Source organism: Bidens hawaiensis, unplaced genomic scaffold (genome assembly GCF_021521415.1).
Source record: "Bidens hawaiensis isolate Kalapana, Puna unplaced genomic scaffold, B.hawaiensis_p1.1 tig00004769_1, whole genome shotgun sequence".
In the NCBI taxonomy this organism is placed as follows: Eukaryota; Viridiplantae; Streptophyta; class Magnoliopsida; order Asterales; family Asteraceae; genus Bidens; species Bidens hawaiensis.
In genome coordinates this window covers 59,641-84,513 of record NW_027504963.1, presented here as the reverse complement: position 1 = coordinate 84,513, position 24,873 = coordinate 59,641, and the positions used below count along the sequence as shown (strand labels likewise).

The 24,873-nt window shown below is 34.4% G+C and overlaps 1 protein-coding gene, 1 non-coding gene and 2 pseudogenes across 4 annotated transcripts; 3 read left to right on the top strand and 1 right to left on the bottom strand.

Annotated features, from left to right (window-relative positions):
• Positions 1-233: 233 nt before the first annotated feature.
• On the top strand, positions 234-3,157 carry LOC143609558 (putative glucan 1,3-beta-glucosidase A). The gene is made up of 6 exons (XM_077084282.1): positions 234-521; positions 725-844; positions 935-1,126; positions 1,222-1,380; positions 2,060-2,229; positions 2,326-3,157. Exons 1-6 carry the CDS (start codon positions 336-338, stop codon positions 3,011-3,013), a joined length of 1,515 nt encoding a protein of 504 aa, XP_076940397.1. The 5' UTR covers positions 234-335; the 3' UTR covers positions 3,014-3,157.
• Positions 3,158-11,782: 8,625 nt separating this feature from the next.
• On the top strand, positions 11,783-14,694 carry LOC143609559 (putative glucan 1,3-beta-glucosidase A; annotated as a pseudogene). The gene is made up of 6 exons (XR_013149441.1): positions 11,783-11,927; positions 12,912-13,031; positions 13,153-13,344; positions 13,464-13,622; positions 13,733-13,902; positions 14,005-14,694. The product of XR_013149441.1 is annotated as a putative glucan 1,3-beta-glucosidase A (transcript).
• Positions 14,695-18,988: 4,294 nt separating this feature from the next.
• TRNAM-CAU (transfer RNA methionine (anticodon CAU)) lies at positions 18,989-19,061 on the top strand. Its single transcript has one exon. It is a non-coding gene; the product is annotated as a tRNA-Met (tRNA).
• Positions 19,062-21,593: 2,532 nt separating this feature from the next.
• On the bottom strand, positions 21,594-24,539 carry LOC143609561 (putative glucan 1,3-beta-glucosidase A; annotated as a pseudogene). Its single transcript, XR_013149442.1, has 7 exons — positions 24,447-24,539; positions 24,241-24,360; positions 23,347-23,538; positions 23,079-23,237; positions 22,463-22,632; positions 21,860-22,364; positions 21,594-21,778 (listed from the first exon to the last, which is right to left on the bottom strand). The product of XR_013149442.1 is annotated as a putative glucan 1,3-beta-glucosidase A (transcript).
• Positions 24,540-24,873: the final 334 nt, after the last annotated feature.

Here is a 24,873-nt window from a genome sequence, read left to right as displayed (position 1 = left end):
GTTGGGTTTTCTAACGTGAAGTGAAGCGATAATCAAATCTCCTAGTATAAAACCAATTATGTCTTTTTCAAAATAATATTCTTACGAAATCCTTAATATTAATACAATATTGACATTCAAAGTCCATGGTCATTGTTGTATTTTATCAATAGGATATAGCATCATTTTTCTTATTTATAATTGCAAACATTTATTTTTACATGTGGGGTCATGATCGACTTGTGAACACAAATGTACCTTCAACCAACCATGTTCCTATAAATACACCATTTCGGTTGTGAGCACAAGTGTACCTTCAAACTCATTAACTATTGTTGACTAAATAAGAAAAGTTAATGAAAACATCAAATTCAAAAAGTCAGCTATTGGGGATTGTTTCTCTGTTTGTGTTGTTCATAATATCCAATGGAAGAACGTTAAACAACCAGAAGATCAGAGCCGTTAATCTTGGAGGCTGGCTAGTTACTGAAGGCTGGATGAAACCTTCTCTCTTCGATTCCATCCCAAACAAAGATTTCTTGGTTTGTTTTCAATTTACCTTATTTACGAAGCATCCGTTTAACATGTTTTTGCATGCATGTTACAACATGTTAAGCGGGTTTTTTTATGCGTCAGTTTAACTTGTTTTTATGTGAAAACAAGTTAAACTGACGCAAAAACTTTTTTATTGCTGCTTGATTAATAATAAATCATAGTTATAAACTTATGAATTGATCATCAATAGGATGGGGCTGCACTTCAGTTTAAATCGAAAACGATAGGGAAGTACCTTGCGGCAGAGCTAGGTGGAGGTACAATCATCGTTGCAAACCGTTCATCTGCCTCCGGCTGGGAAACTTTTCGGGTAATTTCATTCGGTGCTTTAGTGACTCAAATGTGGTTGCAAAAGTTTAAGAATGCAACTTATATAATTGATTTAATTTGTTTGGTACAGTTGTGGAGGATCAATGAGACCAGTTTTCACATGCGGGTGTTTAACAAACAGTTTCTAGGACTTGACTCGACAGGGATCAATTTGGTCGCTGTTTCAAATGATTATCAAACGTCGGGTGTGTTCCAGATTATTAGAAAATCTCATGATCAGAATCGTGTTCGGATTAAAGCCCCAAATGGGTTTTACTTACAGGTTCTTTTGTCACAAATTTGCGTTTCTTTAATTATTAAAAGCACGTTAAGTTTTACCGACTCAGTTTCGTGTGGTTTGTATGAATGATTATATAGGCGAAAACAGAAGATCTGGTGACGGCTGATTCGAAAGGAGACGGGTCATGGGGAGATGATGATCCTTCGGTGTTTGAGCTGACAATAGCACAAAGATTGCAAGGAGAGTACCAAGTGACTAGTGGTTATGGTCCATTAAAAGCACCACAAATCATGAAAGTATGATGTTACTTATTCACTTATTTTATTAAATATGTGGGTTACATTTATTTTAATAGGGTCACCAGTCAATTACGATGCACGAAAAATGAAGTAGATTATTACAAGAAAGTAATCATGCATTCATTGATGCCTTCCAAGTCAGATATATAAATTAATGCCACCTTAACTTTTTGGTAATCTAAAAGTCAAAGGCTTTGACCGTTGACTGTAATTTTAGTTCAATCAAAGTTTTTTGGTTGACAAAACATCTTTTACCTGTTAGGTTACTCTTGGGTTATAAACCCCTCTATCCCATATCATAGGTTGAATAAAAAAATAAAAAATCAGTAGTGATAAATTATAAGACAGCATTTTCAAATAATTTACATATTTCACATAATATACTATATTTATATATTATGTTATATATACGATAGGTTGAAATAAGAGAAATTGAAACTACTTTCAACGGGTTTTAGGTCTAATGCACCGTGTATGCTTTGTAAATTGCAGTTTACACAGATTAAACGACAGTTTATCTTGTATTTTTTTTACAGTTGGTTTATGAAAATCAAATCCCTTTTATACTTTTAGTACATTCTAAAAGTTTAATGTTTTGGCCTTTTTTACTTTGTCATACTTAAAAACAAAATTTCCTAAATGTTAAACCATGAGTTTAATTTGTGGTTTCATTCAGAATCACTGGAGCACATTCATAGTTGAAAATGATTTCAAGTTTATCGCAACAAGTGGATTAAACGCCGTAAGAATCCCAGTTGGATGGTGGACCGCTAGTGATCCAACACCCCCGAAGCCTTATGTAGGAGGATCGTTGCAATACCTTGATAGGGCCTTCTTATGGGCAAAGTATGCATATATTCTTTTGCTTCAAGCATATATTTATATTTATGAAAGCAATATAATAAGTAATACAATTTTGCATTTGAACATTTATGTATATAGGAAATATAACTTGAAGGTGATATTGGATCTACATGCTGCTCCAGGCTCCCAAAATGGTTTCGAGCATAGCTCTTCTCGTGATGGTTTTATTGAATGGGGCCAAACGGAAGAAACTATACAAGAAACGGTTCGTGTCATTGAGTTCTTTACTTCTAGGTACGTGAACAGTCCAAGCTTATATGCAGTTGAGCTCATAAATGAGCCTAATGCAAATGGGGTGTCACTAAGCGTACTAACGAAGTATTATGAAGCTGGCTATAAAGTCGTGCGAAAGCATGCTCCCAATGCTTTTGTGATTTTATCAAATCGACTAAGTGGTGATTCTAAAGAACTCTTTCCTGTTGCGAGTGGAATGACGAATGTTGTTATTGATGTTCATTACTACAATTTGTTTTCAAGCATTTTCGATGATATGACCGTTGAACAAAACATTGATTTCGTCCAAACGAATCGTTCGAATGAGCTACAAGCCATCACGACATCAAATGGACCGCTAACTTTTGTAGGAGAGTGGGTGGCCGAGTGGCAAGTTAGAGGAGCTACTAAAGAAGAATTTCAGAGGTTTTCAAAGGCTCAACTAGATGTGTATGGACGTGCAAGCTTCGGATGGGCTTATTGGTCACTAAAAAATGTGAATAACCATTGGAGTATGGATTGGATGATAAAAAATGGTTATATTAACCTTTAGAAACGTACCAGAATATCATTTGAACATTTAAAATTTATGCCCACTTTAAATCCAAGTCATTTCTAACCCTCTTTTTCTCGTCAGGTTGGTCTGAATATAGTCTCTTAAATATTAATCAACTGCATCACAAAAAATGTACGTATTGGTTGTCGAATTAATTGACAACGGTGTATCAATAATATGCTGTAAGAAGATTGAATCATTATTTGGTATTTCTATAATATCTCTTCCCTAAGTTATGATTGTCCTCATTCAATAAATATTGTAATCAATTCTATGCTTTACAATGTCATTTCCGAATCTTGTATAAGCTTTTGAGTCCCTTAATCGGTCCTAGATTCCAATCCATCATGTGAGAGGTAAATTATACTTACCAAACAATCCTATGCGCAACATGTCCGTCTTTCCGTAACAACGGATTTTTCTCACTATGTGGTGTTCTTTCTTATTGCACTCATTATCCAAATCCCTAGTTATAAAATAAACTCGACTAAACACCCTAAGATATTCATTTCTGTATATATTTCAATCTTATGCATAAATAAATAAATAAAAAGTTTAGCTGTACAAAAGTGTAGGAGAAAAATGCACTAAAATGAAAATATTGTAGTGGGGAGGAACCTAACAAAAGATGATTCATAAATTGTAAAATGCAAGTTGGGAGACCAGTGGGCACACGGTTGGACCATTTTGACAATAATGACACCCTAAAAAAAAGTTGACACCCTTGAGTTTATTAGAGCATCTATAACAATAAACACTTACAAACCGTCACATCAGCTCCACATCAGATTCCAAACTTTTTACAAAAACCTTTCATTTATTCCACAACAACAAACATTTACAAACCGTCACATCATCACCTAACTCTCCAATTAATTTATATAAAACAAATTACCTTTTATAATATTATATATATTACAAAGTAATTATTTATGTTTAATGAAAATGGCTTTATTTTTTGATTCAATGAAGTTTAACTTAAAGAAAAAAATAAATAAATAAATAAATGGAAATGGCTTTATTTTTACTTGGCCGACAATGAAGAGGTATAATATAATATAATAAACTTAAAAAGAAAATTAGATAAAGGGCATATGTTTATCCATTTTGTTTATCATCTCTTCAATCAAATCTCCTCCATTCTTTGCAGCTCACCAACACCATCTTTGAATTCTTGCAACAAATGTCCTTAATTGAATCCCTTCAAATTTCATTCTCCAATTTTCCCCAAAAGATTTTGTTCTTTCCGGTAGAAAATATAGGGTTCGTAATTGGGTTATACCGGTGAACACCTCATGCTGCTGCCATGTTCGATTCATCCTTCCTCTTTTTCTTTTTCTGTTGTTTTATAGGATATAGCATGGGCCCCATATATTCGTCTGCAGAGCCGTTTGCTGTTCCGGACTACTTCACCGGACTTGATGGCCACAACGGTGAAGTTCGTGCTTCCCATGTCCGCTGCTTGGCCACATCATCCGGACCTCGGGATGAGTTGCCATGCTCTTAGTCCCCACTCAACAAAATTGTATAACTTTTTATTACCATTAAAACAAAAGTTTGCCTTCCTAAGAATTTACTTAGAAGGTAATAAACCTCAACATGTACACTGCATTCGGTCAAAACCTGTCTACTTATCTAAATTAAACCCGATCAGATGTAATTCCATCATAAAAACACATAAATATTCGTCCACCTCTAGAGCGTTTCTAAAAGGAGCTAGGTAATTTTATATATTACCCACTAAATGCGTATAATAATCAGGGGCGAAACATACTTAGGGCCGGGATGCCCCCCCCCCCCCCCGTTTTTTGTGCGATAGTGTAAATTTACCTGTTTTCGTCCGAAATTTTTTACACATAGTGTAAATTTAGCCGTTTTTGATAGAAAATTTTAGCTCCCCCACCCATTTGTGAATTTTTTAATACATTTTGAGTCCCCCTCCCTCCGGGCGTCTTCGTCCAAGCTTCGCCACTAATAATAATATATATTTTTTAAAATCATAATGTACTTTATGCATTATAAACTAATATTATAGATGAATAGTATACTTAATAGAGAAGCATATATGAAATTCCATGTTTTGGAATGAATATACATACATGTAGTTTAGCTATATATGTCTTGAGATAAGAAATAACTTCCAAAACAAATTAAAGATTGGAAGTAGAAAATCCCTGATCAGAGTGTCATGATCATTTGGCTCATTATCAAGACACCAATTTATATAAATATCTAAAAGGGTAATATTGACACACATAATGGACTATTCTAAGAGAAAAACATTAACTATAACAAGAGTGAAATATGTATGAAGTTATTGAAAAATTACTTTATTTTAATAAAATTTGGCTGGAAGCCAATAATGGACAACAAAGTTAAGCATTATGTTATATAAGGAAAAGTCATCAAATGTTAAATGTTTGAAAATGCTACTATTTAATTTGTGCTCATCCTTATGGGTCTCAATGATTAACTAAAGATGTACATTGAAAATGCATCCACTTTCAATATCAGTGCGTAGCAGGACGAAACTAGTTACCTATATGTCATGAGGAAAAAGGAAGAAAAACAAGGGACTATTAAATCATCATCATCATCATCATAAGTAAATCTCACAAATGGCAAAACTATAGTATGATCTGAGTAGAAAAAAAATATAGACAATCTTATCTCTACGCCGTAGGAAAAGACATGTTGCTTCCGGTTAGACCACCGGCTTGATAGTAGTTTTGCATCAAGCCTTGGACATAAGACACATAACACTCAACCATTGGGACACTGCCTGATTGGTGTATGTGCCCTTATCTTTCGGCCATCGCGCCACCACATGATGTTTGATTAACCTTTCGCCGCTCTTAACACTATTTTCACAAAATTAGTAAATAACGTCAAAATTAGTGCAATTTCTCTTTTTCCCACCCGAAGGCCCACATATATATAGATTATATGCACGCATCACAAGTAAGGCGTAGACGAGGGACTACCAGATGAAAAGTAGTAATACATTAAGATTAGTGGAATGCACTTCTAAAAAAAAAAGTGGACATAATCTATCTGATCTTTTTCTACCGTGAATAAGCCCCCAAAATCTTTTACTAACGCATTAATTAATAAGTTTTTATAATAGTAGAATAAGGGAGGCTTTGAGGGTAGGCAATGTGGGCATCCTTCTGAGGCATGTGTTTTTTAGGTGCAAAAAAAATTTAAATTTTTTTCAATATTATGTATATATTTTGAGTATCCAAACTTTTATAAGCTCGCTATTTTATAATACTCAAACACTTTATAGTCTATTTGAGTCATATCCTCATTCTAATATCTTGATTTTGCTATTGTTATGTTTATTGCTATAATTGTAATCATCGTTTAAAATGATCATTTACATTATTTAGTTCGTTAAGGCTTAAAAGGGCACATTTTTCCAGCTCGGTCGGGGTGCTTGAATTATCAGGGCCGACCCTAGTGTTATATATAAACTAATATACAAATTACATTATTAAATATTTTCAGACTTATAAATCTTTGAGTAAATTGAAATTCAAAATATATTTGACTTGTAAGGTGGATTGATGAGTTTTTCTTAACATAACTTAATGCTAAAGTTTGTTATTCATAAGTGGTTGCTGGCCAATTTAGTTTTAAGAAGATATTTGTTCTTTGGAATCATCCATGAGGTGTGAATCGAACATTTTACCCCATTTAAGTATTTCTAACTAGTGTTGTGAATCACTACACGCCACACCCATTAGAGCTAGTTGGATGTGGGAAAAGCAAGCACTTTCATTTTACATATTTAATAATTTGTTGTTGAGGTCCTACTGAAAGAATAGGTAGTAGGTTAGTTACACATGTCGTTACATACAAATTGAATAGACGCCTTTTTCAACCATTTAACTCCCCCGGCCATTTTCCTTATCAATTTACCATAACTTAAGGTTTCAACTTTAAAACCTGACTTATAAGGATTTCTTACGGTGATATGTTTTTTAATAGTGTTATTGGGTAAATCAGATGATATGAGGTATCAAAATTAGTATGAACGGTTGAGATCTCATCTCCGAAATGCTCACTCGAGTATTGTGGGTAGTTCCAAACGTTGTTTAAAAAATTTTATCGTAACCTAATGCTTAATTATAACTTGTTTGATCCTATATGTGACGGATTTCATCATCCTATTTTCTTGGAGAATGGTTTGGTTGAGGTTAAGAATCTTTTATTTCACAGAGGATGTGAAATGGATAGCCTCTACACCAACCTCTACGCTTGAGCGAGGTTAGAAATCTTTTGTTTCCCATCCTCTATAAAACAAAATATTCTTAACTATATCAAACCACTCCGAATAAAAGGATGATGGAGTCTACCACGTATATTACCGAGCATGTTATCGCTATTTACACATGATAGCTTGTAAAAACCAACTGTGGCACACTCTTCACTGTTGTCTGGTTAGATTTGTTCCACACGTCATTCATATGTAATATCTCACATGAGTTAGGGAGGAGCATGAAACCTTTTATATAAGGAGATGGATACCTTCCCTATTATTACACATCACTTAATGGTAGTGTATGAGAAGATAACTCCACAATTAAGCGTGTTCACATGAGAATGGGATCGGGATGGGGACCTCGTAGTAAGTCTCCACATGGACAATCAAAAGCAAATACGTGAGGCGATTGTGGTTTGTCATCGATAAAGCGGACAATATTATGATGCGATGGTAGGTGGCCTGTTACAACTTACAAATGGTACCAGAGACAAGGCCGGGCTGGTGGTATCACCCCCCCCCCCCCCGGGGGGGGGGGGGGGGTTTGACTGTAATGTACTAAATCGGTTCTGTTAGGGAGGAGAGCGAAACCTTCTATATAAGGAGGTGAATACCTTTTCTATAATAACATGCTTTGAGCCCTTAATAGTAGCGGATGAGAGAATAACTCCACAACTAAGTGTGCTCATATGGGAGTAGTATCAGGATGTGCGACCTCCTGGAAAGTCTCCACATGTACAACAAAAAAACAAATATTTGAGGCGATGATGGTTCTTTCCAACCAAAGCGAACAATACTTTGATTCGGCGGTAGGTGGACTGTTACACCATATAGTTAGGTAATAACAATATGACGTGGTCGAAGAACACCGCCACCTATGAGCTTATTATCGTTTTTACCATATGGTCTTGATCACACTTATATTTTTGCCGTCATTGCTCGATGAGGAATATTAGGTTGCATTTTGATCATGTTTATGGCATATGTGTTTTATTCTCATAACTTTCTCAATGTGCATCGATCCTATTACATCTCATGTTTCGATAGCTTTACGTGGTATATATAGAAACTATCCTACACGGTGTGATCGTAATTTTATTAAAACACACTTCTAAGTAAGGAAGGAGAGTAAGATTAATATTCATGTATACTTCTATTGATATCAATCATATCATTCAAGAAGTTATGATACGTTGGAGGTTTTTACCGCAAGGAATCAATTTCAAGAAGTTATAGACCAAATGATTTAAGTTTGTTTTCTTGTGAAAAAAAGATTCAAATGCAAGTACAAATAGATACGGAATCAAGTTTTCATGCATGTCTTCATGCATCGTACAATCACATGATATATTCTCCTAGACATGAATATAGAAGAAAATAGATTATACAACTCGGATTTATGATTTAATCTAAAATAAAAACAGCGTTTTTGAATATATATATATATATATATATATATATATATATATATAGAGTAAGGATTCTAAGAGAACTCTTTCCAAATTGAGAACTTTGAGAACCATTTTGAACAATTAAAAACACCTTTAAAAAAATATTTTAAAAAATCATAAACAAAAAATAACAAAAAATATAAAAAAGTAAAAAAACCAAAATTCTTATATTTCATTCCGGTTTCATTAAAAAAAATAAAAAAATAAAAAAAAACGTTGTATTATACACATATGTATAATTTTATATAATCTTTAGTTACATAATACACACATATATACAATATCATTTATCTTAATTTATACACATGTGTAAAAAAAATGTAAATATACATATATGTATATATTATACATATGTGTATATAATTTAGCTAAACCGAGTTTTTTTTTATGAAACCGGGATGATAAAATAAGAATTTTGGTTTTTATACTTTTTTGATTTTTGTGTTTTTTTTATTTTATGATTTTTTTTATTTTTGGGTTTTTTGTAGTTCAAAATGGTTCTCATAGTTCTCAATTTCAAAAAGGTTATCTCATGATATATATATATATATATGATTGATTTCTTTTGAGAACCACTTTGAGTTTTAAGAACTCAAAGTAACAATTTTTTTTTGATTTTTTTTACACATGTGTAATACGTAAGTGTAAGTGATGTACAAAAAATTACAGTATTTTTTTACACACCGAATCGACTTTTTACACATGTGTAACTAACGTTTAAACTTGTGTAATTATCAAAAATACTTATTCTCTCTCATGCTTCATTTTTAATTAAATTTAATCTCAGCCACATATTTCAAATCATTTAATTAAATGTGTGATTAAAAATTGAGTTCTTAAAGTTCTTAAAACTCACCATGGTTCTCAAAATAACCCTCCCATATATATATATATATAGGTTTAAGTTCAAGAAAAAAATCAAATTATTGCAAGAAATGAGATAAATGAATATGAGCCACTAGTTTTATTTTAGGTTTTAAATATTTAAAAATAAATAAAAAAGATGTAAATGCAACAATAAATGCACACTCTTTCTCAAATTAATACAACTAATATAACCATAATAAATATCTCTAATTAATATATATCTAACTAATTTAACTATAATAATTAAAAAGATAAAAACACTACTTTAGTTTTATTTTTTATTTACACATTCTTCATTTTATTCAACATAAATATAATTTATTCATATAATATCATTTCTTTATATTAAAAAAATAATTTTCACTCAATATATTAGCATATTTTAACGTATTTAAGTTCAATAAATATACAACCTATACAAAGTTATATAACCTACACTTGCTTTGAACAATAAAAACGTACAACATACAAAAAGCATATAACTTACATATGTAATTCGACATCAGCAATTATATAAACTACACAAAGATACACATACCATACACATGCGTAGGTCATATGTTTTTCATATGTAAACTATATGTTTTCTTATTTTTAGAATAATTGTAGGTTATATGTTTTTGTGTAGGTTGTATATTTTTATTGACATTTAATGCAACCATGTGTAAGATAGTTTTTTGTATTATTCATCACAATGTAACTACGTGTTGATGGATATTGATATGTTGAATTTGAAGAAATTGGTTTTGAAAAGAAATTAATGTATGAATAAATTGTATTTGTGTAAGATAAAATTTTCGTGTGTAGGTTATATGTTTTTTGTGTGTAGGTTATATGTTTTCGTGTGCGTGTGTATTTTATTGATGATGAATTTTGTGTGTAGGTTAAATGTTTTTCGTGTGTCGCTTATATGTTGTCTTAATTTTAGAATAAGTGTAGATTATACGCTTTTGTGTAGGTTGTATGTTTTTTGTTGATATCTAATGCAAACACATGTAAAATTGTTTTTTGGTATTATTCATCATAATGTAAGTATATGTTGATGGATATTAATATATTGAGTTGGAAGAAATTAGTTTTGGATGGAAAGAAATTTTAATGTATGAATAAATTATACTTGTGTAGGATAAAAATTTAAGAAACAAAAAGTAAGTTATAAAAATAAATGAGTTCTTAATATTTTCTAATTATAATAATTTAATTAGTTGACCTAATTAAATAAATAAGTATTATGGTTTATTAGTTATATTAATTGAAGAAAAAAAATAATTAATAGTTTCTTTATTTAGCTTTAAGCATTTAAAACTTAAAACAAAACTAGTGGTTCATATTCATTTCTTACATTTCTTACAATAATATCATTTCTCTCTTAAACCATCCCCTATATATATATATATATATCCTTTTGGTAAATTAATGGTTACGTGCAAGATAAGGTCAACATTTTATACTTCATTGCACAATTAAAGGTTGTAAAGGCTCCATCTAGAAGTTGACTGCTTCTCATTATTTCAGGAAGTTTTCACCAATATTAAGATTGGTGGTCCTTAGCAAAGAATTACAAGTGACCCTTTTCAGAATAATTAATAAACGTACATATATAATTAACGTTTAAAAAATTGTATGACGTATATATGTCTTAGGTACAAGGTATATCTGGCATGATGCGCATATTACGGTGTAGTACTTGGTCCGGACTAGTCGAACCAATGTCTCGAACCGTGACTGGCCCCAAATGCTCTTCAATCGGCTTGTCACACGTCTCTGATTTAGCAATGTATTATAGAAGGTAAACGATGATATGAATTATATTTACAAGTTCTAGAAAATAAAAAATATTATGCCTTTTTCCTGAATAAAGAGACTATTCTGACATAATATCAAATATCAATAAAATATTAGCTTTCGAATTTAGGTCATTGTTACATTCTATCAATAGGATATAAGATTATATTACATCATTTTTCTTATTTAAATTGTAAACGTTCATTTATGTGGGGTGATGACTAGTGAACACGATTACACAAATCACAAATGTACCTTCAAAATGGACCACCAACAATGTTCCTATATATACACACCTTCGATTGTGAACACAAGTGTACCTTCAAACTCTAACCATTGTTGACTAAACAAGACAATTCAATGAAAACACTAAATTCAAAACTCTAACCATTCTGTGTTTGCTTTGTTCATAATATCCAATGGACAAACGTTGAACACAAATAATCAGATGATCCGAGCCGTTAATCTTGGAGGCTGGCTAGTTGTCGAAGGATGGATGAAACCTTCTCTCTTTGATTCCATCCCGAACAAAGATTTCTTGGTTTGTTTTCAATTTAATTTATGTATAATTTATGGCTTGTTTAACTCGTTTTCATGTGCATGCAGTATGAAAACACTTTAAATGGTTTTTGCAAGAGCGGACCCAGTAAATTTTTTCATGGGGCGCAAAATTTTAGGGGTCCTCTGTCTATCACTATGTAGTAATTGTTTTCGGTAACTGAAAGTACGTTAAACGTCGTTACAAATGTATAATGAAAAGTAAATTAAGTCATTAAAATCTTACTAATTTACCATGATTCTCTTTCAAGACAATAACATATCACATTATTACATATTCGAATTCACAAATTAGCATGGACTTCACATAATCACATTCGACTTAATCATAAGAACTCAGTGTTCTAATCCACATTAACTACTCAGTCACCTACGTACAAATAATTTTTAAAGTTCATAACTTGTAATTTTTCAAACTCTAGTCCATAATCAAATAAATTAAAACTAATTGATCAGATGACAAATCAGTGATTCAGTGTAAGTATGTCATAACTAACGTCCCAACTAGTGGTCATTGTCCGGAATTATGGGCGTTTGCCTTCTGTCTCGATGTAAACACTACTTTTCAATGAAATTATTGGTTAATTTATTGTAAAATTTATGGGGACGGTCGTGTATAAGACTAATAATATTTTAAGGTCAACCCCCCCCCCTCCCCCTCTTATTTACACCATACGTTCGGCGCAGTGGCGGATCCAGGAATTTTTTTTAGGTGGTTCCCTCTTAATTTATAAGGTGGTTCCTACGCGTCTTCTATATATCCGTACACTATTATTTCGAAACTCGGGTGGTTCCGGGGAACCACCCGTTTGTATGCTGGATCCGCCAATGGTTCGGCGCTGGATTTTTTACGTCCGTTTGGCAGTTTAAACAGACGAACGTATCCACGACCTAATTTCTGTACGGATTAATTCTGCTTGATTACAAATCAAGCTTAAAAAATTACTTATGAATTGATCATCACTAGGATGGAACTGCCCTTCAATTAAAATCGAAAACGATAAGGAAATACCTTGTTGCTGAGCTCGGCGGAGGTTCAATCATCGCGGCAAACCGTACATCGGCTTCTAACTGGGAAACTTTTCGGGTAATTTCATTCAATGCCTTGGCCACTAAAATGTTGTTGCAAAAGTTTAAGAATGCTTTTTAAGTTGTAACAATGGTTTTTTTTTCTTGGTTAAATGGTTGCTTTAATTTATTTGGTACAGCTGTGGAGGATCAATGAGACCAGCTTTAACATACGGGTGTTTAACCAACAGTTTCTAGGACTTGACTCAACAGGGATCAAGGTGGTCGCCGTATCAAACGATTCTCAAAAGTCGGGTGTGTTTCAGATTATTAGAAAATCTGATGATCCAACTCGTGTTAGGATAAAAGCCCCAAATGGGTATTTCTTACAGGTTCGTTTGTCATAAATTTGGGTTTCTTTAGTAGGTCTTGATGAATGATTAGTGACTATTACAAGAAAACAAGTTTTACTTTCTCATTTTCGTGTGGTTTATATGATTAATGTTTCTAGGCAAAAACACAAGATCTCGTGACGGCTGATTCGAAAGGAGACGGACAATGGGGAGATGGTGATCCTTCGGTTTTTGAGATGACAATTGCCCGAAGATTGCAAGGAGAGTACCAAGTGACTAATGGCTACGGTCCTTTAAAAGCACCCCAAATCATGACAGTATGATTTTATTTATATCTGTTTAATTTGCGGGTTACACTTATCATTTTTTTCCATTAGCAAAATATCCTAAATGTTAAACCTTATGTTTAATTTATGGTTTCTTTCAGGATCATTGGAGCACATTCATAGTAGAAAATGATTTCAATTTTACCGCAACAAGCGGTTTAAGCGCCGTTAGAATTCCAGTAGGATGGTGGACTGCCTATGATGCAACACCTCCTAAGCCTTTTGTAGGAGGATCTTTGCAATACCTTGATAAGGCCTTCTTATGGGCAAAGTATGCATATCTTGCTTTGTTTTAACTTTTAAGCTTATATTTCTTGATGAAAGCGATATAATACGTAATATAGCTTTGTTATCAGACCATTATTGTGCGTAGGAAATATAACATAAAGGTAATACTAGATCTACATGCTGTTCCGGGCTCACAAAATGGTTATGAGCATAGCGGTACTAGGGACGGTTCTATTGAGTGGGGCCAGACAAACGAAACTTTACAAGAAACGGTTCGTGTCATTGAGTTCTTTACTGCTAGGTATGTCAACACTTCAAGCTTATACGCGGTTGAGCTCATAAATGAGCCTCTTGCATCAGGGTGCCACTAAACATACTTACCAAATATTATGAAGCTAGCTATAATGCTGTACGAAAGTATGCTCCCAATGTCTTTGTGGTTCTATCAAATCGAATTGGCGCCAATGATTCAAAAGAACTCTTTCCTGTTGCGAGTGGAGGGACTAATGTTGTTATTGATGTTCATTACTACAATCTATTTTCCGACATTTTCAATAATATGACCGTTGAACAAAACATTAATTTCATCCAAACGAACCGTTCTAGTGAACTACAAGCCATCACAACATCAAATGGACCGCTAACTTTTGTAGGTGAGTGGGTGGCTGAGTGGCTAGTAAGCGGAGCTACTAAAGAAGACTACCAAAGGTTTTCGAAGGCTCAACAAGATGTCTATGGACGTGCAAGCTTCGGGTGGGCTTATTGGTCGCTAAAAAATGTGAATAACCATTGGAGTATGGATTGGATGATAAAAAATGGTTACATTATCCTTTGATCGTTTATGCCTACCTTAAATGGAAGTCATTTAAAATAAGTGTTTAATTCTTAGTCAACTACATCACAAAAAAATGTATTGGTTGTCGAATTCACAATGGAATATCAATAAGATGTTGGCAGAAGATTGAACCCTTATGTGTTGTTTCTTGTATTTCTTAGAAATATGATAAATTCTAAAATTATCATCTAATTAACCTTGTTTCGCATCTCGCTTTGTGCTAGTTTTTATGCAACTAATGGTCAAAAAACTTATTATTGTCTTCGCTTAAGAAACATAATGTATTCAACGCTTTACAAGGCACATAAAACTCAATTTTGTAAATTATGTATAAGCTTTTGCAATCCAACATTCTGTACTCTTGACAAACTAAAAAATGTCGCACTTTAGAGACATGTGTCTATTAGATGGAAAATCCCGATTACAAACATGAGCAAATAAGTATATTTATTGGTCTAGAAAAGCGTGTTAGTAAAATTTGCCGTTAAAAAGTACGATAAACTCAATCATACTCGTTGCATATTACTATTAATCTGTCACTAAAGATGTCTTATAAACTATGCCCAATTAAGGCTCCATAAACCCAACAAATCTGCCAGTTTAATTTTAAATATAAAGCGTTTGTACAAAAGCTGCAACAAAAACCAGCATAAACCGCTCCAAATAATACGTGCCATGTGCCAATCAATCTGAACTTCTATAAATGATACTCCTTTTAAATGGTTGACTTAAGCTGAACTATTATAAATAATAATCGACAAAGCAATTTGAATAAAACTATGTATATTTTACAGCGTTTCTAAACACATCTTTGATGAGATTACTAACTTATTTAATAATTTAGAAACAAAATAGACTGGAAAAAATGTAAAATTTCTATTTGTTTTCTTTTCAATTTGTTTATTTTTGTATATATATTTTACTGTGAATAAACCCCAAAACCTTTTGCTAATGCATAAATAAGTTAACTTACAACACTAGTTATATATGTTGTATATTTTGAAACTTAGAAACCTTTTGAGTCAACTGAAAGTGAACTATTAAAACCGATTGATGAGCTTTTCCTATCATAACTTAATGTTTAATTAATCTTGTTGTTCATAATTGGTTGCCGGCCTAATTAGTTTTAAGAAGATATCTATTGAAGTGTGAACATTTCACCCATGTAGGTATTTTTAGTTAGTGTTGTAAATCTTTACAAGCCACACCCATTAGAGCTAGTTGGATGTGGGAAAGGCAAGCACTTTCATGTCACATCACAAATTATAAATAAGATTATTATTAACTTTGGTGTTGCGGAGACCTTATTGGTCTATGTGCACCATTTGGTTGGTATATTTAACATTTGTTTTACCTTTTATTTTTGTTATAAAATAATTTTCTTAGTGAAAATATTTTGTTTTTATTTAGTGTTGACGTGCATTGTCGATTTCTGGTCAAATATTTGTTAGTTCGCTTTCGTAACGTACAATATTTTTTCTTTTATGGTTTACTTTCAGTGTCATACGCTGATATCAAAAGAACTCGCGTTGGTTTGTCACTATAACGTACGGTTTTGTATGTTTTTAAAATAAGTTAAATTTATGTATTTGGTCGTTAACGAATTTGGTTTTTTGGGTTTTGTTCCAGTACCATAACTTAATTCCGATCGAATTCACGTTGACTTGCACCCACATTCCGCATGTTTTGCCAACTGACTAGGCGAATTTCTTTATCATAAGTGGTACGAGTATTAATACTATCAGCCTGACGTAACGATCCATGTATGCTACCTAGTTTAATTAGTTGTTGAGCTCCTACTGAAGAATATTTAGTAGGTTAGTTATACATGTAGTTAAGCACAATAGACACATTTTTCACAAATTTAACTCTCCCATTTTTCACATGTTCATAATTGGTTGCCAGCCTAATTAGTTTTTTCTTTTTTTAATAAATATTTGTTCTTTTGAATCTCCATGAGGTGTGAACTCTAATCCTTTTAAATATTTCTAATTAGTGTTGTGAACCACTACAACATTACATTTTAGTTTTTTTTTCCTACACTTTAGATTGCCTAACTTTTTATTATTTTTTTATTTTTAAGTTTAATACTTTGAATGTATTTAAAAATGGATATCTTCGGATGTTTACGTAAGCGAGTTAAATTTTAAACATGGAATTTTAAGTATGAAACTAGGTACCATACCTTGGTTAGAATATGGAAATTGACAAAGAAGCTAAGGATATTACATAATGAGGAGAATCTCCTATTAGTGCTTGAGGGATACTTGGCCCAATGAGAACTGATCAAGGACGATGCCCTCTCTCGTAGTGAATTTGAAGGGAACCCGTTAGGTCAATAGTATCAGACAGTCGTACCACTCAATTACAGTCTCATTTTGATTGAATATGGTTTAATACCAAAGACGAAGGAATTCCCCACTTTCTAATGCAATACGGCAAAGCTTAGGGAGTCAGCTAGTCCAACATCAGTCATTCTAATGGAATATCTGGAATATCGAACTAGGAAATGAAAGACTTTCTTTCTTTATATACGAGTCAATTACATACCGGAAATATCGAACAGTAAATGATATACCGGAAATGCGATATCTAAAGTCAATCTCAGTGAATTCCGTACCATCAAGGGGGAATTTCTTAGTATTTGGGTGATTTTTAGGTATTTCAATAAAAAAAATAATTGGGTTGCGCCATATATATGAAAGAGTATACAATAATGATGTATTTGTCGAATCAAATACCATGGTCTAATAATTAAACATTTTGACTAGTTGATAATTTTACTATTAGTTGGGAATTTTGTGAAAGGTTCCTGTAAAATGTTTCATTAACGCCTAATTCATGTCGAGTAGACCTTATAGTTGTGAGAATTATTAATTAATGAGTTCTTTCCCTTAATAAGTCATCAAATTTGGTGCTTTTTGATCCCCAGTTGATATGGGGAACAAAGGACAAAATACAATCGAATCCTCCATTTAAGTGGTTCTCGCTTCTCCTTGTTCCTGTTCCTAACTCCTCCCCGGGTAGTTCCCAAAAGGAGTCTTTGCGAATTTAGTAGTTATGCTATTTAATACACACCTGACTTCTACCTTCGTGTGTCAATGGATCTTTCACATACTCCCTATTTATTATGTTTCCCTATTGGTCTCACTACCATACCAAACCCTCCCTCCGGTCGCCTCGTTCCCTTGCTTTGATCCTCTGTCTCTGAAACCTTCCTTAATGAAGTGGAGAATTCCTTCGTACTTGAGTGTCCCAATGAGCCCGTAGGCAAGGTCCTTACTATTTTCACGCATGACATGAGGTATTCTACCTCACTAGTATTTGAACTGGAATGCCAGGCGGAGGAGTGTAACTGCCTTATCGCGTTATCCGACTTGTATGTGAAAAGCATTTAGATCCTTTAGATTCAACGTCAACTATGCTACAACCCCGGATCGTCGGTGAAGAACATTATGAAACTGCACAACAGGTTAAGCAAACTTTACAACGTTACAAAGAACTTCAAGATATTATAGCTATTCTTGGATTAGACAAATTATCCGAAGAAGATCGTTTAACCGTAGCAAGAGCGCGAAAAATTGAGCATTTCTTATCACAACCTAAGCGATACGCTACCTAAATGTCAACCATTATTTAGGATATCTCGTTTTAATAGCTCAACTATAGAGAGAGGAACTAATGGTAACAAGCCAGACCAGATGATCTTCAAAGACATCCTTCACCGATTGATTAGATGAGAGAGGTCATTCAGTGTAAGACCTGAGGTAGACGAACGGTTCACTGTCAGTGGTTCCATACGTCAATCCCATCCTGAAGGAGCTAATGAAAGCCTGAATTCAATATTCAAGTGGGCTCTTCCTCTTCAAAGTAATGATAAAGAAATAGTGGATTCCATTGTTTCTATGGTTACTTCTTAAACGGTGAGGTATTCTCTATACACCGGAGCCTTTACTTCATTTAATCAATGTTATTTCTAACTTGTATAGTTCACATTCTTCGGCTCTACCCATGAATTATCAGCTTGAGCATGGCTAACCGGGGTGCTGGTGCTTTTTCTGTGCAGAATGTGGATCTTAATACTCCTTTTAGAGAAGTTATTCAATCTGCTGATTTTTCTACCTTAGTTCTGCCTAGCTTATCCACAGAGGCTCAATCTATTTTGTAAGATATCTCTCTAGATTCTGACATCCCAGATAGACTAGTTTGGCATCATTCCCTATTCCCTGAAGGGGAATGATGGCAATATGCTTAACACACCTTCAGATCGAAAAAGTATTTTTGGAAAGGATTCAGCGGGGTGGAGGAATGGTCAACTCGTCAGACTCATGATCTGAAGACTACAGGTTCGAATCTTGTCCCCGCCTAATTGAGATATTTTTTTGGGTGGTAAAAGTTGTGTTGCCAGCTAGCTAATGTTCGGATGGTGAACTGTTCAGTATCTTCCGCGAAATCTATTTCAGTAGAGCGTATGATGTCGATGGCCCGAGGTAGAGCACTCAATGGGCTAGGGTGGCCCCATTTCACCTTACCAACCCCAAGGAAACTCCGAATACAGGCCTAGATCGTTTGTACAGACAGACATTTTGGGTGCTAAGATCCAAAGTCGATAGGGAAACAGCCCAGATCGTATGCTAAGGTCCCTAAGCAATCACTTAGTGGAAAAGGAAGTGATCGAGCCATCGAACTGCACTTTAATTAGAAGGTTCACTTCACTGCTTGTATGCTTTAGGACTCTTCACTGAATGACGACTGACTAGCGGATTCAGGGAACGAAGATGGCCCTCTACCTACATCTATACTGGATTCCTGACTGTTAAGAAACTTTTGCTTTTTGCCGAGGGAGAAAGGCTTCACTCAAGGTGATAAGTGGAAATGCTAACCGAACACGTCCAAAAAGTCTCGTAACGAGGCTAAAAGGGCTTGATTCAAGTCCTCTGGGTCGTCCACTAAGTGAGGTATCATTGGGAGATTTGGGAAGAGAGAAGGTCAGCCTCCCACTATGTGAAAGAAGAGCTTTTCTCTCATATTCACTTCTATAGAATAGATAGAATAGCCGCAGCTGAAGTCAGAGATCTTGCCCCCAACGGGACATTTTCTTCAACAACTGAACTAGCATCACCGTTCTTAAGCCTAGACTTGTTTTGGGGCTCCTCCTATTTGTCTTTACCCAGCGGCAAGACGCTTAGTTTTGTCGGAAAGGGAATGCCATGGGCCAGAGCTACTTGGGTTTAGCCCGCTGAACATCATCTGTATCTAGTAAAAGATTGAAAAACAGGGGTCTACCCTTCTCCCCTACGTACTGATTGAAGAGGAGGGGTTTGAGTGGACTATCTTACAGTAATGGGTTAAGCTGGTTACGGCAGTACTATGGAACAAAACCGTCGAAAACAGTCTTTCTAAAATAGACCAGATATGCCGAATCTGAGCTGAGAGATGCTAGGTCTCGCTATCGTGCCTCATATAGCATTGAAATGGAAAGAGTAGAGTGAAAGTAGGACGAGGTCTGCCCTTACACTTCCTGTTAGTAGGAGTGGATTAGTTAGAGTCGGTCCGTTCTCTTGTTTCAGAAGCTAGGGACAAGCCTTCCTCCATCCTATTCAATAGCCTATCGAGCCAAGCTAGATCTGCAGCCAGTGACGATAACTAAGTAGTTAGTAGAATTAGTATAAGTAGTAGTTGACTGGGACGATCCACTAGATCCATAAGCCCGTAAGGGAAGATGAATAGCCTTTCTTTTTAAGAACCTCGTTCGATCCCGAACTGCATTCAAAAAAGTAAATAAAGCGAGGGATTACCAAGCTAGAAAGAAGAGTTGGTTTTGAGGTAACTTCCATAAAGGGAAGGAGTGAACTCGAGAGAAGAGAAAGCTATATGCTTAACACACGCAAGTCGGACTCTCTTTTCTAGATTCACTCTCTTCCTCTTTGACTTAGGAGTTCCAGCGGCCAATTATGCGACAATATAGGCTGAGCGAGAATAGGATAAGTGTGTTATTAGATTTTGAATAACAAGGTTCGGCAAGTAAATAAGGAATTTCTTATAGTAAGATAGAAAGCAGGCTAGAAGGAAGTACATCAACAAAAATAAGTAAAGATGGAAAACAAAGAGAACGAGATAGGATACAAGATCATTCACATTCAAGCCAATTCATAACCTAACTCTCTCTCTCCAAGATTATAAATTTATAATCTATGTTTAGCTTATTGGGCCCTTACTATTCTTGAACTGGGCTGTTTGCTTGGGCCCATTGTGAATGTATAGATGTCAACTAGATTTGGACCATAGTGTTCATATCAGAATTTGGGGGCTATCAAGCTTGAAGCCTTGAACCGATTTAAGGGTTTTGGAACAAAATCTTTCTGACAATATTCAGAAATGGGTTTATGTGACTTAGCATTGAATTGATCGATTTCTTCAGGCCATCGTAAAGTAGATATGGCGCCTTTATCGCCATAAAATTCTTTTGGTCGATAGGCTTTAAAGTTCTTGAAACTACAACCTTGGATTACTAATTGTTTCTTGAAATCACGATTGAATTTGTTATCAGCATTGTAGCTATGAACACTCTCACTACGATGAGAGGGATTTCGAGTTTTCCAAAATTTGAACAATAATAAAAGCTCAAACTTTTGTCAACATATTATTACTACATCATTAATGCAAGTCCATTTTGACACAAGACATATTTGTATATGGATCAATTAAAAAATGTAAGACGGCTAGAAAGTGTTCCAAATTAAAACGGACATAACTTTCGCTATCCTTGAAGTTATAGACCCCATAGGATTAGGATACAAACATTACAACCGAACCGACGCTTGACAAATGACAATAGTACCGTAAACTTCATCTTATGAAAAGAAAACTATAAACAATCAAATGACAATATTGATACATCTCTAAAGTATAATATAACCATTCTTTATCATCCATTCCATACTCCAATTGCCGTTCACATTTTTAAGCGACCAATAAGCCCATCCAAAACTTGTACGTCCAAACACTTCTAGTTGAGCCTTCGAAAACCTTTGGTATTCTTCTTTAGTTGCTCCTCTTACTTGCCACTCAGTCACCCATTCGCCTACACAAATAAAACTTTAGGATATCATTTCATCATGACATGAAACATATAATGCATCATAAGGAAGTTGGAGATACGTACCCACAAATGTTAGTGGTCCGTCTGATGTTGTAATAGCTTGTAGCTCATTAGAACGGGTCGTTTTAAGGAATTCAATGTTTTGTTCCACATTCATAGTATCGAAAATGTCGGAAAATAGATTGTAGTAATGAACATCAATAACAACATTGGTCATTCCACTTGCAACAGGAAAAAGTTCTTGTGAATCACCGCCAAGTCGGTTTGATAGAACCACAAAGCATTGGGAGAATGTCTTCGTACAGCTTTATAACCATCCTCATAGTACTTGGTTAGTATGTTTAGCGAGACTCCTGATGCATGAGGCTCATTTATAAGCTCAACCGCAAATAAGCTTGGATTGTCCGCATACCTAGCAGTAAAGAATTCAATGACACGAACTGTTTGTTGTAATGTTTCTTCTGTTTGGCCCCACTCAATAGAACCGTCCCTAGTAGAGCTATGCTCGAAACCATTTTGGGAGCCAGGAGCAGCATGCAGATCCAATATCACCTTCAGGTTATATTTTCTATGCACATATTTGATGAAATACTAAATTAACTTACTATACAGGTTTCATCAAGAATATATATATTGATTATTTCAAACAAAAGAACATATGCATACTCTGCCCATAAGAATGCCTTATCAAGGTATTGCAATGATCCTCCCACATAAGGCTCTGGTGGTGTTGGATCACTTGTGGTCCACCATCCGACTGGAATTCTGACGGCGTTTAATCCTCTCGTTGCGATGAAGTTGAAATCATTTTCTACTATGAATGTGTCCCAATGATCCTGAATGAAAATGCAAAGTGAACTCACGCCTTAACATAGGAGTGTCAAGCGGGTCGTGTTCGTGGGTGTAACCCGACATGAACTCACGAGATGACTTGGAAATCGTGTTTGATATATGAACCGGAACACAACACAAATATTCACGTTGACAAGAATCCGACCCTTTTAACCCAAATTTTTTTAATTAGCTTTTGTCATATTAGGCATTAGAACCATTATATTACAGTTTTATAACTATGTATATATATAATTACGTGTTAATTGTGACAAAACGGTTTTTAATTACAAAATAAATGGGTTAAACAGATAAATCCAGCCAGACTGACATTAATTTGCATCGTAACTTGACACCGACCGTTAGGAACCCACAAAATTGGTTGGTGACCCTATTGAAATAAAAGTATAACCCACAAAACTATAACAAAGAATGGAAAAGAAAACTATACTTTCATAATTTGTGGTGCTTGTAAAGGACCATAACCGTTAGTCACTTGGTACTCTCCTTGCAATCTTCAGACGATCGTCATCTCAAAAACCGAAGGATCATTGTCACCCCATTGCCCGTCTCCTTTCGAATCGGCAGTCACGAGATCTTCAGTCTTCGCCTGAAATCATTCAAATAATCGGCACGAAAACGAGTCAGTAAAACTTACTTTATAACAATCAATCCTGAATACAAAGAATCAAAGAAATACAAATTGGTGGGAAAGGAACCTGCAAGAAAGACCCATTTGGTGCTTTAATCCGAACAAGATTTGGATCATCGGATTTTCTAATAATCTCAAAAATACCAGATGTTCGATAATCATTTGAGGTAGCGACCAGATTGATCCCTGTTTTGTCAAGTCCTAGAAACTGTTTGTTGAACACCCGTAAGTGAAACCCGGTTTCACTGATCCTCCTCAACTGTACCAAATAAATTAAACCAACTAATTAACTGAGAAATAACCATCTTTATAATTTATAAATGCTCCTTAAACTTTTGGCAACATCATTTGGTGACAAAACTGTTGCCATTCGGTTAGCACCGAATGAAATTGAAAAACTTAGCTAGAGTTAGCATAGTGTTTGTTACATGGACTAACTAGAGAGCGAAACAACGAAAAAAAGCCACCCCCCCCCCCTCCCCCCCCCCCCAAAAAAAAAAAAAGCATAATTGGTCTACAAGTGCAGTTACAAAGCCAGAAGCAGTGGCCAGATGGTCTGGATGAGCATATCATGTGGCAAACAAACAAAGGCGGTGTGACTCAACTATCACGCCCGAATTCCATCAACTAAGATTCTGGGTTCCGATTTTCTACTTAAAATGATTTCCCTAATATTATGGATATCCAAATGTGTCTTGTTCAATCTTGAACACATTAACGTGAATGATCACAATAATTTACGTGTTTATTTATGTCTTTAGTTTAAGCATGTTTTTTAAGCTAGATTGCAACTTCAAAAATTTGACAATACCTTCAATCATATTTATGATTCCCTATAAAATCAACTTATTACATTACACATTTACATGTATGCATCATTTAGTAATTTATCAGTTTTCTTTAAGAATTTTCTGTGCTTGTTGAGTTATTAATTTCTTTGCTCCTTTGAGTCGGAAATTACCCGAAATGTTTCCCAGGTGGAAGCAGATGAACGGTTTGCAACGATGTTTGTGCCTCCACCGAGCTCTGCAGCAAGGAACTTTCTGGTTGTTATCGATTTAAACTGAAGTTCGGTTCCGTCCTGGTGATGATCAATCACATATTAAAAAACAAATTGATCAAACGTTTACAAATAAAAAAAGCACACAAATTGAATCGAAAACATACCAAGAACTCTTTGTTCGGGATGGAATCAAAGAGAGAAGGTTTCATCCATCCTTCAGCAACTAGCCAGCCTCCAAGATTAACAGCTTTTATCATCTGGTTGATTGTGTTTAACGTAGAAGATTATGAACATGAACAAAGAAATTACTACAGTTTTAAGTTTGAATACATTTAAACCAAACCAAAGGTGTGAAATATATATGTACATCTATTTGCAATTTTAAACAACCAAAATGATAATGGTTAATTTAAAAATCTTTCCACGAATCGTCGAATCCTATGCAATTAATTATTTAAAAATATACACTTGTCTAAATATTTTAGACAATAGGAAAGTGGCATGTATTTTACATCGTACGTACCCTACCATATATTCCATGTATCATATATACATTTTTCAAAACTATATTTTATATTATTATTATCGATC